The sequence below is a fragment of the Adiantum capillus-veneris genome, chromosome 18, assembly GCF_014529385.1.
Source record: "Adiantum capillus-veneris isolate H3 chromosome 18, ASM1452938v2, whole genome shotgun sequence".
NCBI lineage: Eukaryota > Viridiplantae > Streptophyta > Polypodiopsida > Polypodiales > Pteridaceae > Adiantum > Adiantum capillus-veneris.
This window is the reverse complement of record NC_140948.1, coordinates 25241130-25259060: the sequence shown is the minus strand read 5'-3', so window position 1 is coordinate 25259060 and position 17931 is coordinate 25241130. Positions and strand designations below refer to the sequence as shown.

At 47.3% G+C, this 17931-nt stretch overlaps 1 protein-coding gene across 6 annotated transcripts in view; it reads left to right on the top strand.

Moving 5' to 3' along the window:
• The window catches only part of LOC147435370 (F-box protein SKIP28-like), a 71462-nt gene extending 60728 nt beyond the window's left edge, over positions 1-10734 (top strand). For 5 of the 6 annotated variants that reach the window (XM_086488442.1, XM_086488441.1, XM_086488445.1 and 2 more), the window contains one exon: positions 9174-9923. In XM_086488442.1, coding sequence (XP_086344568.1) covers positions 9174-9761 — 588 coding nt within the window. In that variant the 3' untranslated portion in view covers positions 9762-9923. Of the gene's footprint in view, positions 1-9173; positions 9924-10591; positions 10625-10713 lie in introns of those variants that run through there. The other variant, XM_086488447.1, reaches the window with a different exon arrangement.
• The last annotated feature ends 7197 nt before the right edge of the window (positions 10735-17931 follow it).

Sequence of the window (17931 nt, the reverse complement as noted above, 5' to 3'; positions counted from 1 at the left end):
GACTCGGCCCGTTCGCCCGCCAATTTGGGCCATCCGCCTCAGTTACTCCGTGCAAATTCGGCACCTTCGGCATTTGTTTCAACTCCTTGGAGCAGTGTTGACGCGCCCTTTTGCAGCATCCTTCCATCGTCGTCCTCTTCTTACGCCACAACAGTAGACACAGATGGAGGCTCCAGCTTCGCCACAGAGGGACTCGCCAGAAGCCCCCTCACCCGACCCCGCTGAGCCCACCATTCGACTTGCTCTCTCGCCTACAGAGCAAGCGAGCCTTGCCGCCGAGGTAGAGCGATTGCAGGCGACCTCGGTCATCTGCAAGATTCTCGGCACCCGACCTAGCAGAGGAGAGCTGCGAGACCTTCTCCAGGCCCGCCTTCTTGCATAGGTGGGAAAGATTTTGGATGTCGAGATTCTCGGACGAGGGTACTATCAGATCGAGTTTGAGTCCTCCGAGATGGCGTCCAAGGTCATAGCTACGAGTCCATTGGCCATCCGAGACTCACGTGCCCACTTTCGACAGTGGCGACATGGTTTTGACCCAGCTTCGGATGTTCTAGTAGAGGAGGCAGACATCCCCATCTCAGTCTGCTTTCCGGGTTTACGTTACGGAGAGAGTACCTACCACTTCTTTCCAGGATCGGTTCCGCCATTGGGATCGTCCTGGAGACACCTCGCACGGCAGCATCAGTAGCTGCCAAGGCGGCTGGCATTCCCTAGTTCGAGTTTTGGTCAGAGATACCCACACTCTCCCAAAGGTTATCCTTTTACCTCGGGTTAGTAGGGGTTGGTTTCGACAGAGTGTGGAGTACTCGGGCCTCCCGAACCAATGCTTCTTTTGCCGACAGATGGGCCATCTAACGAAGGCCTGTCCATGGAGGAGGCCACGACCTGCACCACAGCCTTAGTCCCAGCCTCTCAGGGCTGGCCCGCAGCCACAGCCAGCGGCACAGCGTACAGATGCAGAGCCACCCTCCGAGCCTGGGGCTCCAGCGGAGGGGGGGTGGCAGCAGGCCCGTGGCCTCCGATGCCAGGGGCCACAGCGTCAGCCTGGCACTCAGAGTGGCCCTCAGGTGCCTACTCAGCAGCAGTGGGTTCCCACGGGGAACCGTTTTGGTCCTCTCGAGCAGGAGGAGATCCCTACGCAAGCCTCCACCTCCGCTTCTCCCTCGACAGCTGCTCCCCCTCCAGAGTTTCCCCCATTTGCCTCATCCTCCCCGCCTTATGCTCCCGTCGCCCCTCTACCTCTGTCGCCCCATCCCGCCTCTCTTCTCCTCCACTCTCCCCAGATCCCTCTCCCCCCCCTCTTGCTCCAGTTCCTCAGTCGGCTCAAGAGACTGGTCTCTCTCCAGCGGCTAGGAGATCTCTTGGCAACGCCTTTGCCACGAGTCGCCTAGCGCGAGAGGGTCAGCCCTTCTTGCGGCCCCCTCTGCAGATTCAGACATCCTCCCTTGCAGCCATCCCTCGTGGTCTGACGAGCATTGACATCAGACGCCGCTGGGACTTCTTCGACTGCGGGTTCATTCGTTTTCTCGGCGATTCCGCAGCAGACCGTGAAGCAGCTTGTTTCAGGGTCCATGTTTTGTTCCTCGCCGCTAGGGGGACAGAGGCCCTGGACTCAGCAGTTGGTTTCTCCTTCCCCCTCTGTGGTAGGGCCGATACAGAGTGGTCCCTTGACTCAGTGGTGGGATGGCTACATACACAGGTCTTAGAGTTCTCTCACCACATGGGAGAACTTGGAGTCACAGATATGTTGCAGACTTTGTGGCCATTGGCCAAGTTTGCGGTGACATCCCCAGACTCAGCAGGATGTAGGCACATTGTGGTGTACTTCTTTGCTGATACGCAGTGTTTGCCTTGCTATGTATACATTCATGAGGACTCGTGGACAGAGGAGGTTGCGTTGCGCACGGCTCGCTCTGCTTGGGCTTGGGCTAGGCACTCACTGCAGTCACGCCTATCTAGAGGACGCTCGGATGCGGATTACTCCCCATCCAAGCTTGCCTCGAAGATAGCCCGTCTTGCTGCTGCAGCAGCATCTGTTCTCTCTCGCTCCCCATGAGGATCGTCTCATGGAACGTGCAGGGACTAGGTGGGCCCTAGTTTCAGCGACAGCGGGGCCGATTGTGTCAGGAGCTTCAGCGTTGCCTTGTGGGAGGAGAGATTGATCTCCTCATGATTCAGGAGCACCATCTGTGTGAGAGCCGCATTCGGCGTTGTGGTCAGATTTTGCATGGACGTTATGATACTTTTTGGTTAGCTGCTTTTGGACCTGGAGGCATCCAGGGAGGGGTATGTATGACTATTGCGGACTCACTGCAGAAGGCCATTGTGGGCAGAGGGATTATTGTGCCAGGCAGGGCTTAGTGGATTACTATGCAGGTTCAGGGTGGCCTAGTGGGCTTCCTGAACATCTATGCGCCCAATGTGGCGAGTGCTCATGCAGAGTTTTGGTCACAGATTGTTGAGTCTTTGCCACAGGCCGATCATTGGTGTATAGAAGGGGATTTCAACATGTTGGGAGGACCCTTCTGACAGGATTGGTGGCAGCCATGCTACTGTGCATGGAGTCGAGTTGGCAGCTTGGGAGATGTTTTGTATGACTTTGAGGGTCTCGGATACATGGCAGCACTCTGGTGAGGCCCCCAGACAGTCTTACCTTTTCTAGATCAGACCGCAGAGTGGGAGGAGTGAATCTATCGCGCATAGATCGCTTCTACACTAGTGACCACTTCAGTGACATGGTGGGTTCCGTGGGCATCTTGGCAGGGACTTCCTTCTCGGACCATGCACCAGTGATCCTCACAGTGGCAGACATGCAGAGGAGTGGGAGCACGATGCTCCGCATCCCAGAGAGGGTCTTGTTGGACTCAGCACTCAGAGAGAGGGTAGAGGCTCTTTGGACAGAGGGCATGGACAGACAGGATTCACCAGCAGATAGAGTGGCCTCGGGCCTAGCTCAGCTTAGCCATTTTTTCTTCAAGAGTCTCTAGCTCGCCGGGCTGCAGCGAGAGAGACGGAGCAGCGTCTCAGACAGGGCACTGCTTCACTACAGAGGCTGCAGGAGCAGCACCCAGACAGTCCTTGGTTGGAGGAGCAGTTACAGCAGGCTCGACAGAAGCTTGCTAGCACAGAGGAGAGGCGTCATGAGTTTGCCTTCCACCGACAGGCATCTCAGTGGACTCTGGTGGGTGACAGAGTGACTGGTGCTTTTTTTGAGACAGTGGGGCCTCGGCACTCGCATGCCAAGGTCAGTAAGTTGAGGAGGCCCGATGGGTCAGTTGCTTGTGAGCCCGAGGATATGCGTGCAATCGCTATTGACTTTTACCGTGAGTTACTGTCGTCAGAGCAGCAAGATGCATGCAGGGAGCAGGTTTGGGCACAGATGCCTTGTCTTGTGACAAAGGAGATGCGCCAGAGGCTAGAGATGCCACTTCAGCTTGAGAAGCTTCACACAGCTCTGAGAGCCCTCCCTCGTGGTAGCTGTCCAGGAGAGGATGGGTTGACTCCTAGCTTCTTCTTGGAGTATTGGGACCTGCTTAGCCCAGATCTTTGTAGTGCTTTTCAGTACATTTTGCACACAGGAGTGATGCCGGACAGCATGAGTGAGGGCCTGATCTACCTCATTCCCAAGGAGGGTGGCTCCTTGGATGAGATTCGACAGTGGCGCCCCATCACCATCCTCAACTTAGCCTACAAAATTCTTGCCAAGGCTCTGAGTTTGAGGATTCAACCACTTTTAGAGAGCCTTATACATGGGACTCAGACAGGTTTTGTCAAGGAACGCAGTATCCTTGACAACATCTTTACTTTTTGGGAGGCTTCTGCTTTGGCACGGCTCCGTGGTGAGGACCTTGTGATTCTTCTTCTCGATTTTGAGAAGGCCTACGACCGAGTTGACTGGGACTTTCTAGAGGGCACTCTTCGCAAGATGGGCTTCTCAGATGCTTGGATCAGAGGGGTGTCAGCTTTGTACAGACAGGCTCACAGTCAGGTGCTTTTGGCAGGGGGGAGAGGTGAGCGCTTCGTGCTCACATGCTCCGTCAGACAGGGTTGTCCTATGGCCCCCTTTCTCTTTCTGTTCTATGTGGAGGCGATGAGCAGATTTTTGGTGTCACAGCAGGTTGGTCTGAGGAGCTTAGCACTCCCTATTCGGGGAGAGGAGCTACTAGACGCTGAGTTTGCCAATGACTCAACCTTGTACTTAGATGGCCAGGATGCCAATCTTCACAGATGTGAGCAGGCTCTGGAGACCTTCTGTAGTGCATCGGACGCACTGATCAACTGGAGAAAGACAGTGGCTTTCTCGGTTGGTAGTGCTCCTATGCCAGATTGGATGCCAGGAGAGGGTTTCAGGTGGATTCCCCCAGGGACTGCAGTTCGATACTTGGGTTGTCAGGTTGGTTTGGACTTGTCTCCTGAGCAGCAGATTGCTCCTCTTCTCCTCTCCATGAGGAGAAAGCTGTGGCATTGGAGCTCAGCACGTCTGTCGCTGGCTGGTAGAGTAGTAGTTGCCAACCAGGTGCTGTTGGCGACTATGTGGTACATCACTTCCTGCTGGATCTTCTCGAGTTCTTGTATCAGCCAGGTAGAGAGGCTGATCAGGAACTTCTTTTGGTCAGGACGTGACACTCAGATGGCCCGAGCCAAGGTGGCTTGGTCGGTCATCACGCTTCCTTGTTCTCAGGGAGGGCTTGGGATCATTGATCCAGCACAGCAGAGCAGAGCCCTTCTAGGGAAGTTCATAGTCAGAGGACTTCTTCCAGGTGAGGAGCCCTGGAAGGAGTTCTTGTTGCAGAGGCTTCGTGCCAGGGTGCCTCAGTCAGGAGGCCCTTGGCAACCTTCGACCAGATGGATCTTTACAGAGATGCGCCGAGTTGGTTTGAGCAGGAGATTGGAGGACCGCTTCGCTGTGAGTTTGCTTCGTTCTTGGGAGCTCTTACGGCGTGGCCTAGAGCAGTGACAGCCGATGTGCACGGAGGAGTGCCTACGGTAGCCCCTCGTCTGGAACCCCATGGTTAGCACTCAAAGAGGCCACTTGGTTGGTAGTTGACCGCATGTTTCTTGGGGTCCCATGGCAGCAGGTCCAGCGCGCTCTCTAGGTGATTGGCTAGAGTTCACAGGTTTGACAGAGGAGGTACAGGGTTACCAGCTGCAGGGCATGAGAGGGGTGCAGAGCATGTGTCAGGACATCTCAGCGTCAGTTCCAACTGAGTGGCTCACGCCTCTCGAGCGAGTAGCACCCCGGTGGATGGGAGCCTTCACACGACTGGAGGTTCTCATTTCAGTCAGGGCCTGCTCAAAGACAGTCCCAGCCCTGTTCTTCGAGCTTCAGGGTGGGGGACGATTACAATGAGTTGCAGTAGAGGCCCCGCAAGTAGCAGAGTGTTGTTTTCAGAGGATCCGAGTTGTGGGCATCTGTGGGAGGACTTGCGTCATAGACCCTGACCTAGCAGCTCTTGAGACTCGTCAGTGGAGGCTTTGGGCTTGGGAGTGCTGTCCACTGGCACGAGTACAGTGGGATCCTTGTGAGTGGCTATGGAGGGACCCCTTCTCTTCTGCAGACCACCCAGGAGTCCCCTTCTTTCAGTACACTGTTCGGCTTGGACGTCATATACTGGCAGCACAGAGAGAGGCCCTCCCAGCTGCAGCGCGTCATTGGCAGGAGGAGGGCCTCACAGTCGAGTTCTTGGCAGCCTTTTGGCAGAGGCTATGGGACTCCAGACAGCCGAGGTGTGTCACTTTGTTTCAGTGGCTGGTTGCACACAGAGCTACAGCAGTAGGGAGCTGGCTTGTGCATAGTGGTCTCTCGGCCGCATGTGCAGCTTGTGACCAGTTGGTGGAGAGTCAGCGTCATTGTCTTTGGGACTGTCCCTCGGCCCAGCAGGTGTGGCTATGAGTTTTTCGGCTGATGCCTACTCTCTCCACGGCTAGACAGTACACTTGGGGGCAGCGGCTTGGTCCACTCTCACGGGCCTGGCACTTCAGTTTGAGCTCTCTTCCACCAGCAGGATGATAGTGATATAGGGGGAGCGACCTACACTCCAGCCTTCTACAGAGCTTACTCCTCAGGAGTGGTGCAGTGAGAGAGAGGAGTGTTGGGAGCTCATCAGTGGCCTTACACTCTGGTTCATCTGGCGGGCCCGCTGTTTCCGCATTTTTGAGGCACGCTCTGTGCCACCAGCAGAGACTGTTCGTGACTTTTGGCTAGAGCTGATCCATGCTCTCAGAGGATAGCTAGAGGGACTACAGGGCAGCTCCGACCGCATGCGGGGACGCCGCGAGGCTTTCCTTTGACTCTGGAGCCCTGGGCCTTTCTTCACCAGTGTCCAGGGTGTGCTCAGATGGCACTACCGACCACCTGTGTGGCTCTTCCCTCCTCCCATCTCTTGATTTAGCCTCATTGTATATATGTTGTTCTTTCATTGGGAGAGTCTCCCCATCATGTTTGTTGTAGTCCTCTCTTGCAGAGGTGGTTGTAGCCCTACGGGCAGTTTTCATTAACTAATAGAAGGATCTTTTTCTCGGAAAAAAAAAGTGGTTTGTCTGTCAACCTTGGTAAAACCAAGGTTATGGTGTTTAATACCACCCCACAATGGATCAGGAAGTCAGCACCTACATTCACATACGGCCAGGAGATTGTGGAGTACACAGATGCTTACACTTACCTTGGAGTGGTTTTTAGCGGACCTGCATTCTCACTCAGAAGAGCAGCAGAGACCAGACTGACTAGAGCCCACGCAGCATTGGGTAGATTAGAGAAGATGTGTTCGCAGGTTCAGTTTCAGGAGCCCCGGACGAAGCTCTGGCTCTTTGACACTTTGGTGGCTTCAGCATTGCTCTATGGAGCTGAGATATGGGGACCTTCATTGGATCACCACGGGAGGCCGGGTCGCACAGATGGATGGGGGAACATGGAGAAACCTCTCGTCTCTATGATCTCGCGGCTCATTAGAGCCAAGGCATCAGTACCACGGGCCATTATCCGAGCAGAGCTAGCGGCCCCCCCACTAGTGGTGGAGGCGCTCACCAGATCAGTCTCCTTCATAAACCGCACATGGGAACTTACTAGAGACAGATATGCTCGCATAGCACTTGAGTCCTCTCGACAGTTAGCCATGCAAGGAGATACAACATGCTGGTATGGGGAGATGGCATCATGGTTTCAGGCGCATGGGTTCAGCATAGACAGGCTGCCACCATTCCAGTACTCATTGGATGCACCATCTCTCACTCTTACACGGTCAGAGATCACCATGCTCATCCGCCAAGACCTGACCCAGCTAGACACCGGGAGGACATGGATACAGCCAGCACAAGAATTGAGCACGAAGATGGCTTTCTACAGAGACCACCTTCTCCAGCTTACAGAGGATGGTTTTGTGACGAGACCCAGATACATGGACACCCACTTGTCTCATGGGATACGATGTGCTATTGGCCAGTTACGCACATCTTCTCACCAGGTGCGGATTGAGACTGGGAGATACAGCGGAGTACCAGCAGAGGCCGGGACATGCCCCTTGTGTGACATGGAGCCTGAGACAGAGTTGCATTATACATGCCGTTGCCCCGACTACTACGAGATACGAGGCCGCTTCCATTGCTTGTTCAGAGAGGGTTTTGGACCACTCTCGAGAGTCATGGGATACGAGGATCAGAGATGCCTGGGTTTGTTCTTGCTCGAGCTGCGCAGACACAGAGATAGCCTGATGAGTGGCGAGGCTAGCCAGTCTCAAAGATGGATCACAGACTTCTTCAGAGCAGACACGGGACAGCTGCAAAAGCCACTCCCACAGCAGAGCTCCCCCTCGTCTCACACCAGAGGCACACTGATCGACCGAGCGACCGAACTGGGGAAATCCAGGCGCCCATGACTGCGAAGGACTACACAGCATCGACGGAGGCTACGTCAGAAGATTCGGAGCACTCTGGCCAAGCATGCACGACGCCCGGTCAGACTACTAACCATGGAGGAGATTGATGAGATGCGCCAACGACCGATGCTAGATCTCTTGTGATTCAGCTATCTCAGCAAGCCGCCCATTTTTGCTTAGTTCACATTGACCAGTCTAGGATCCCATAGTATATATCCTTGTTTTGTACTGTTGTTATTTTGTTACTCTGACTTTGCATCAGATCCACCACCTTGTAACTTTCTGGTCTCATAGGTCACTATGGCCTTTTGAAGACGTTAATATAACATTTCATTTCATTTCTCTCTCTCTCTCTCTCTCTCTCTCTCTCTCTCTCTCTCTCTCTCTCTCTCTCTCTCTCTCTCTCTCTCTCTCTCTAGCTAGATCTGATCACTTTCATCATAGAGAAAGGTGTAAGTTTTTAGCTAGTTCAACTTGAACCACTACCTGAATAATAAGGGGGATCGCCAGAGAAACGTTGTTGAAAATAGAACTCTCTTTTGTATTGATACATTGTGCACGGACTTTGAAAGTGCTGTGTATGATGAAGGTGATAATTTTTCATTTCTTGTTTGGACAAGCAGTAAAGTTACTGTCGCATTTTGTCAGATTTCATAGATTGTGTTTCTATGTCCCAAGTACTTTAATATTTTAGGGATTAAGAGATTCCAATTTTGTCTTACATCTGTGCGGTTTGAATGAATTTAAGATTTGGTTTCTGTAAAATTTCAAGTGAGCTTAGGCATTTCTTTGGCTCATCTGTTCTATTTGATTCATGTTTAAGCTGTCAAGATTTTGTGTCGCTTGATTTTATGTTTCACCCATGCCGTTTGATGTGAATAAATTTTTCTGCATCTTGTTGCAAAATTGTACAATCAATGGTAACGCTGTGTTAATGTTGGCCTTTTTCCTCAGCTCCTAAAGCAAAGTAGTTCTCTTTAGGGGGGTGTACACTGAGGAAATCTCCGCCCGTGTACAGGGGAAAGCCTTAGCTTTTGTTATTCCTACAATTTTTTTTATAGTCTCTCTTCTTGGGATTGTTCCTACGATGATAAAACTTCTCTACTGTGTCTCCCCCGCCCGCCCTCCCGGTTTCTTTCTTGTTCTCTCTCCACCTAGAATGAAAGGTAGTGCCTCCGTCTGTCTCCAGACACGTTGTTGCTTTAGTTTCTCTTATTAATTACTTGCTTATTACCTTTTGGCTGTAAGGTTTGCACTTTCAATCTAGCAAGTTCTAATTTTAGGTATCGTGTGGTTCCTCAGTTGTTTTTGCCAGGTTGCACTGGAATAAGTGCAGATTTTGTTGTGAAGATTGTGAAGGTGCACACAGGCTTATGGGGGGGTATAATGCCTGGTTTGAAGGAGCTGAAATTACGGAACATAAGGGGTGTGACGGACCATCACTTGCAGACTCTGGCCACAATAATGGGCATGCCTGTTGTCTCTAATCTGGTCACAAAGCCGCAATTTTTTCATGAGGATGACTATCCACGGGTGCGTGACCTACAGCAGAGACCCATCGATGTAGAAGTATGCCCAAAGTGCAGAGATGTGGGGATGGTGTATGATTGTACTCGGCTGGAGTGTCAAGCTAAGCAGGAATGCAGGGCGTGTGCGGGTTGCACCGTTCGATGCAATGAGTGCGGTGTATGTTTGCAGGATGACGAGCACAATGAGACTGTTTGCTTTGACGTCATGTGTTTAAACTGCTGGCTCAGACTGCCGAAGTGTGCGGAGTGCCACAGGCCTGCATGTGGGAGACATTTGGACCATTCCTTCGAGGTACATGAGTCGACTCACTTGTGTTTCCAGTGTATACATAGGTCATGTGACCTTGAATATGATCTGTAGACATGTGGACCCTCATCTTCCTCATCTAATTATATCACCTTCCATGGTGATAGCCTATGTGGTTCTGATGGGGATGTCATTTGTATGTATACTTGTAACTATAGTTTCTGGTTTTAGAGCCAGAGAGTGTACTACTATTTTTTTATTCGGGTCCTTTGATCACATTCTTGTGTGCATTCCTCTGTTTGATACAGCTAGTTTAAAGACCTGTTGGACGCAAATATAAAACGTTAGAAGACCTGAAAACCTGCATGTTACACCCGCCCGAGTACGTGAGTCATGCTTGGTTGGGGTTGGCTTTGTCATAGCTCAAATACTTGTCTCTTTTGAAATGAAATGCTATACATATTTTACAAGAGAGTTAACTTGATGCAAAGGATTTTTGGTTGGATAAGCTTCCAATTCCAATAATCTGACAGCGGGGAGCTATGAATCAAAGTGAAGCAATAGTTAAACTATTTACACTAATAGATTTTGGAACAACTTTGGAAAGTTAACTAAAGCATAGACTATTTGAGTGCTATACAGTAGTACAGTGGAGATTTTGGCACAATGTTACTGAAAACTTCATAAGGACGAAAGTTGTGCATTGCCCCTTAAGTGTGCAGACCACCCTACTACATTTGAAAGTGTGATTTTGTCTTGACCATTTGTAGAGAGAAAGATGTAGTAAGCATTACAAGGAGTGCTTAAATTTATGCTCTTCAAGAGTGAGCTTTACAAGAGTTTGCATGTTGCTTCCAAAGGTCTCAAATTTTGTATCTTGCAATACCTAGAATAGACTCGAGCAATGATGACAAGCTAAGAAGTTATGGACTGTGCATGCGAAGCACCCACAGTTTGATGCCTACAACACAATCGAGGTGAATGATTGTAGATACAAGTTTTCAACGAATAGCTATGAAAACCATCTTGCTTGATAGCCCTTGGTACTTGATGACTCACATTTCAGTGTGGCTCTTTGGATGGATAAAGGATCCCTATTCAATTGCGTACACTTGCAAGAACGCACTATTTGATATTGGAGATGATATATCTCAGTTTACTACAGATCACTTTATAGCCATGGAGAGCTTCTCATATAGATCCCCCCCCCCCCCCCCCCCCCCCCCCCCCCCGAACTTTGATATATGAGCTTTGTATTTGGTTACCTGTTTTGTAGCATAGAACATAATGCTGATACCATATTGATGTGTGCAATGAGTTGTGATTATTGTTAAAGCTGGCACTATGATTATTGTTTTGAAGTACCAAATTTGAGACTAGTTAGTTCTTTTAGTTACTTTTTGCATTGTAATTCATGTACAAAATTTGTACAGTTCCATTTTGCTTGCATGCTCAACTAGTGCTAACTAATTAGCTCTTCTAGAGTATATTGCATTGTTGTAATGAACTCTACAAGACCAAGCTTGGTTCTGGTTAAGTATCAAATTTGGTACCAGTTATAGTACCAAAATTGTACTAGTTTGCCCCACTATAGAATAGTCCACTCTAGAGTACCAATTTTGGTGCTAATGACAACCAATTTAGGTGCTCGAGTAGAAAATTTGGTGCTAATGAGTAACAATTTTGTTACTAGCTAGTTATGTACACAAGTTTGTAGTTATGTACACAAGTTTGTAGGTTACTTGGTTATTGCTTGGCTTCTGAGTACCAATTTTGGTTTACTGGTTTTCTTCATTGCATGATAGTGCGCCCTACAGTCCACTTTTGGTGCTATTGAGTACCAATTGTGGTGTTGGTAAGTTATCACATGTTCCTGATACTTATGCTTGCAGCACCTCGTCTGAGAATTATAGTGAAAAAGGCAAGAAGAAGATGTGTTGCCATTAATGAAAGGCTAATGATCACTTGATTAAGCAGTGTCCTAAATTGAATGCAAAAGAGGCCAAGAAGAAAGAGGCAAGTTCTATTACAAGTGCAGCTCTTGTAGAATCTTCTGTGAAAAGACATTGTGATGCTGATGTAGATGCATTGGAAAATTAGTGCATAATGCACTTATGATCCTTTTGTCCATGATGCATGTATGCTAGTTGCTGTAGATTCACATCTGTGGTACTTTGACAATGGTGCTACAAACCACATTACCTCACATCGTGACTTATTTACTTCTCTCGAGGCTCTCCCTCTTGGGAATACGGTCACTCGTGCCAACAATGCCTCTCCTCGTCATGGGAGTTGGAAAGATTGTGTTAACTAATGTGAATGGCAATTCTTTCACACTTATGGATGCACTTTATGTACGTGGGATAAAAAAGAACCTTTTGTATGTATTTGCACTCGATAGACTTGGTCTTGTTGTGAAATTTATAGATGATAGATGTGCAGTTCATAATCTCAGTTTTGGTGATGAAATTGTTGCATATGGCATCTTGTGTTGTGGATTGTATAAGCTCACTTTGCATGATAAGTGTGGGCATAATTTTGCAAATACTATTGTGGATTCAAAGACTGTTTTAATTGCAAAACTTTGGCATGCACATTTTGGGCATCTGAATTTTGCTAGCTTGTTGCGTTTGTAAAAATTTGCATGGTTGCTTCTTTGTCGCCTCTTGAAGCACTTGTGAAGCATGTTTGTGAAGGTTCTATTTTGGGTCAGATGCAGCGTTCGAAGTTTCCAAAAGATGGGTCAGTAAGGGTTATAGGCAAGTTGCAACTTGTGCATAGTGATGTTTGTGGGCCTATGAAAACTTCATCCTTAGGCAATGACCTGTACTTGGTGACTTTCATTGATGCCAAGTGTGCATGGGTATATCCGCTTAAAGCTAAGTCCCAAGTGTTCACGTGTTTCAAGCAATTTTTGGCTATGGCTAAAAATGTCTCTAAATGTACTATGGGCAACCTCCGTTCAGGTCGAGGGGGGAAGTATATGTGTCACGAGTTAATGCATTTCTAGCTAGTCGTGGGATAAAATACCAATGTATAGTGCCATATACACCTCAGAAAAATGGTGTTGTTGAAAGGAAAACAAGTTTCTTATGGAGATAGCACGATGTATGGTCAAGAGTCAACCTTTGCCACATTCGTTTTGTCTTGAGGCCATTATGTGTAATACTTATATCCTTAATATGTATCTTAAAAAAGGTTTGTATTCTATGACTCTTTATAGAGCATGACATGATAAAAAAGCCATCTATTGATCACATGCGTATTTTTGTTTGTTTAGTTTATGCTTTGGTGTCACAAACGCAATACAAAAATTAGATGATAAGGATGTTAAATGCATTTTTGTTGGTTACAGTACTGAAAGCAAAGGTTACAGGTTATACCATCTGCAAACGAAATGTATCTTGGTTTCACAAGATGTGTTTGTAGAAGATTTTATTTAGCCTTTGTTGTCATGTACTAGAGATGATAATGTAAGCTCATAGGACATTTATGATAGTTTGTTGTCTCTTTTTAGTGGAGAAAACTTGGGGGTTTTTGAAAATGCTACGGATCAGCCTATTCCTGATGGAGATGTACATTATGTACTTGATGTGTAAAGGGTTGAGAATCAGAAAGCTAGAGATATACCAAAATGGATGGTGCATACTTTACGTTATATAAATTAGATGCACCTATGTCTAATCGTACTTGTTCAAGTTCTGATGTACGTCCTAGTTCTAAGGATGTAGGCGATGTTGAGGATGTTGCAGGTCTTGCTGCAAGGATTGCAGCTGTTAGAGTTGTTTTGCCTACAGCAGAACAAGCTCATTGGGATGTTAAGGATGCGCAGGCTCATGCACTGATTGCATTGTCTGTGAAGCGCCATTGTTCCTCAGATCCGTTTAGCAAAATATGCAAAATAGGCTTGGAATATTCTAGCAGGTCTTCATGCAAGCCGCAATGAGGTTAAAATTGCTTTGCTGCATAAAGAGCTGGAATCGAAGATTATGCATGAGGAAGATGATATGGACACTTTCCTTGCTAGTGTCAAGGATATCAATGAGCAACTTATTTCTCCAGGTGAAGTTATTTCAGACAGTTCCCTTGTGCAGACTGTTCTTGATGCCTTACCAGATTCTTACCAGACTTCTGCTAGTACTTGGAGACTTATGACCCAAGGAAATCCAAAAGTTATCAAGTTTGATGCATTATGCACATTGCTGTTGCAAGAGTCACTTTCCAGAAAAAACAGGACTAGACAACGTGCAGTTGAACAGGCTTTTATTGCTTCTCAAAGAAAGGGTGGTAACAGCAATGTAGCCACTTCTTATGGTTCTGCTGCGAGTGGCAAAAATTATGTTCCTAACGCTTCTGCTGGCAGTAATTCGTCTGAAAATTCTGGTGATAAGCGCAAAAAGAAGATGCGTTGCCATTATTGTAAAGCTAATGATCACTTGATCAAGTCGTGTCCTAAGTTGAAGGCCAAAGAGGCTAAGAAGAAAGAGGGTGGTTCCACTGCAAATGCTGGTTCCACTACAAATGCAGCCATTGTTGAGTCTTCTGTGAAAGGAGACTGTAATGCTGATGTTGATGCAGAATGGGCTTTTAGCATAGAGTGCACTTACAATCCTGTTGTCCATGATGCATGCTTGTCAGTTGTGCTGCAGATTCACATGTGGTATTTCGATAGTGGTGCTACAAAGCACATTACCTCACATCATGAATTGTTTACCTCTCTCGAGTCTGTCCCTTATGGGAATTCAGTCACTTGTGCCAACAACGCCTCTTATCCAGTTCAGGGAGTTGGAAAGATTGTGCTCACTGCTGCTAATGGCAGTTCCTTCACACTTGTTGATGCACTTTATGTACCTGGGATCAAGAAGAATCTCTTGTCTGTATCCGCACTTGCTAGACTTGGACTTGTAGTCAAATTTGTGGATGATAGATATACAATTCATGATCTCAGTTTTGGTGATGAAATTGTTGCATCTGGGCTTTTGTGCCGTGGGCTGTATAAGCTCACTTTGTATGACAAGTGTCGATAAAATTTTGCAAATGCTGTTGCAGATTCAAGGGCTATTTCAGATGCAAAACTTTGGCATGCACGTTTTGGTCATCTGAATTTTGCCAGTTTGCTTCGTTTGCAGAAATCTGATATGGTTGCTTCTTTGCCGCCTCTTGAAGCACCTGTCAAACATGTTTGTGAAGGTTGTATTTTGGGTAAGATGCACCGTTCTAAGTTTCCAAAGGATGGTTCAATCCAGGCCACATGCAGGTTGCAACTTGTGCATAGTGATGTTTTATGGGCCCATGCAAACCCCGTCCTTGGGCAATTACCTATACTTCGTGACTTTCATTGATGATTACTCCAGGCATGCATGGGTATTTCCGCTTAAAGCGAAGTCTGAAGTCTTTATGTGCTTCAAACAATTTCTGGCTATGGCTGAAAATGTCTCAAAATGTACTATGGGCACCCTCCGTTCAGATCAAGGGGGGGAGTATATGTCTCATGCATTTAATGCATTTCTGACTAGTCGTGGAATAAAACACCAATGTACAGTGCTGAGAGGAAAAACAGGTCACTGACGGAAATGGCATGATGTATGGTCAAAAGTCAAGCTTTGCTGCATTCTTTTTGGCTTGAGGCTATCATGTGTGCCACTTATGTACTTAACAGGTGTCCTACGAAAGCTTTGCAGTCTATTACTCCATATGAATCATGGCATGATAGAAAGCCTTCTATTGAGCACATGCGTGTTTTTGGCTGTTTGGCATATGCTTTGGTGCAAGTGCAACGCAAAAAAATTGGATGATAAGGCTGTCAAATGTATTTTTGTTGGTTATAGGGTTGAAAGCAACGGTTACAGGTTGTATCATCCGCAAACAAAACGTATTCTGGTTTCTCGGGATGTAGTGTTTGTGGAAGATTCTGTTCAGCCCTTGCTGTCATGTACTAGAGACAGTAATGTAAGCTCACACGACATTTATGACACTTTGTTGCCTCTTTTCAGTGGTGAAAATACGAATGTAAGTTCCAATGAGGCAAATGTACAGCCTATGGGGGTTTCTAAAAATGTTCTAGATCAGCCTATTACTGATGCAGATGTACATTATGTACTTGATGAGGAAAGGGCTGAAAATGAGCAGGCTAGAGGTATGCCAAAATGGCTGGTGCACACTTTGCGTGACAGTAAATTGGATGCACCTTTGTCTAGTCGTACTCGTTCAGGCTCTCGGCATGCATCTTATGCATCAGATTGTTATGCTTTGGCTGTGTCTAGCTTACATGATGTTGAGGAGCCTTTGTCTTTTGATGAAGCACAGAATTCAGAAAATTGGATGGCTGCCATGCAATCAGAATATGATGCACTTATAGAGAATGACACATGGACTTTATGTGATTTGCCTCCTGGCAAAAAGGCCATTGGTACAAAGTGGGTTTACAAGTTGAAACGTAAGCCGGATGGTGAGATCGATCTCCATAAGGCTCGACTTGTTGCAAAGGCCTATGCACAGCAAAAAGGCATAGATTATGAAGAGACTTTTGCTCCCACTTGTCGTATGACTACTGTGCGTTTTCTATGTGCATTGGTAGCTCATTTTGGTTGGGATGTACATCAATCAGACATTGTTACTGCTTTCTTCAATGGTGACATATTTTGAGGAAGTTTATGTAACGCAGCCTCGCGGTTTTGTCATAAAAGGACAAAAGGACAAAGTGTGCAGATGTAAGAAGGCTTTGTATGGGTTGAAGCAATCTCCTCGTGCTTGGTATGAGAAAGATGACACTCATTTGGTTAAACGAGGCTTTCGTAACAGTCCAACAGAAAGCACATTGTATGTAAAGCGTGAGGGTGATGTACTTCTCATTGTGGTTCTTTATGTTGATGATTTGTTGATCACTAGACCAAATGAGAGACATATTGTTGAATTTAAGGCTGATTTGAATGCTACTTTCAAGATGAAAGATTTGGGGTTGTTGCATCATTACTTGGGTATACAGTTTAAGCAGTGTAATGGTGGTATTTCCTTGTGTCAAAAAAGTTACATAGAGACATTGCTATGTAAGTTTGGACTTGAGGATTGCAAACCTATTGCCACTCCCATGGAAACAGGTTTGAAGTTGAGTCTACATGATGCTGACAATCCTGCTGATGTCACTCTTTACCAAACTGTTGTTGGCTGCCTCATTTATGTATGCAACACAAGGCCGGATATTCAGTTTGCAGTCTCACTGGTCAGCAGATTTATGCATAGCCCAGGGTCTAAGCATTGGCAGGCTGTCAAGAGGATTTTCCGCTACCTTAGTGGCACTTTACGTCTTGGCTTGTTTTATCCCAAGGGGGGATCATTGCCGCCAGACTTACATGCTTTTTCGGACTCAGATTGGGCTGGTTGTTTTGACACACGAGTGTCCACAAGTGGTTTTTGTTTCATGCTTGGCAGTTCATGTATATCATGGTTGAGCAAGAAGCAACCTTCTGTGGCCACTTCAAGTTGTGAGGCTGAGTACAGGGCAGTCTTCACAGCTACGGTTGAGTGTATATGGCTCAGACGCCTTATGGCTGATTTGGGTGTTGGACAGGACACTGCCAACACTATGTACACTGACGGTTGAGTGTGTATGGCTTAGACGCCTTATGGCTGATTTGGGTGTTGGACAAGACACTGACACTATCTACATTGGCAGTTCCGAGGAACCCAGTTTTTCATGCTCGCACAAAGCACATTGAGGTGCATTACCACTATGTCAGGGAGAGGCTCTCAACATGAGAGATCAGCTTGGCTTATGTGCCAACACAGGACAACCTTGCAGATCTTTTCACAAAGGCATTGTCTCGTGAGAAGCTCGAAGCTTTCTGCAAAGCTTTGGGCTTACTCCCCTTTGTGGATTGATCCTGTCTTCAGGGCATGGCACTTCCCTTTACTCATGTGCCAGCTCTCGTTCACCACATCACTCCAGGGGGGATTTGTTACCATATACATGTGGTAGTGATGTGTGTGAACACACTAGGACCGCCGGGGCATTTTTTCCCTCTTTAGGAGGTTTTTTCCCCCGTGCATTGTATATACGCCCATCACTCTAGGGCTATCTATCTTTCCATTGCACACTAAGTAACACACTCTCTATTGTGTGCCTTGAGCTTCCTTTGTCTTCTCCAAGCTGTGTGTGTTTCTTTGCAACCCTAATTCCAACAGTTTCTAGTTTCTGTTATGTAAAGGAACTTCTGTCTTTTGATGAAACATAGAATTCCAAAAATTGGATGGATACCATGCAATTAGAACATGATGCACTTATAGA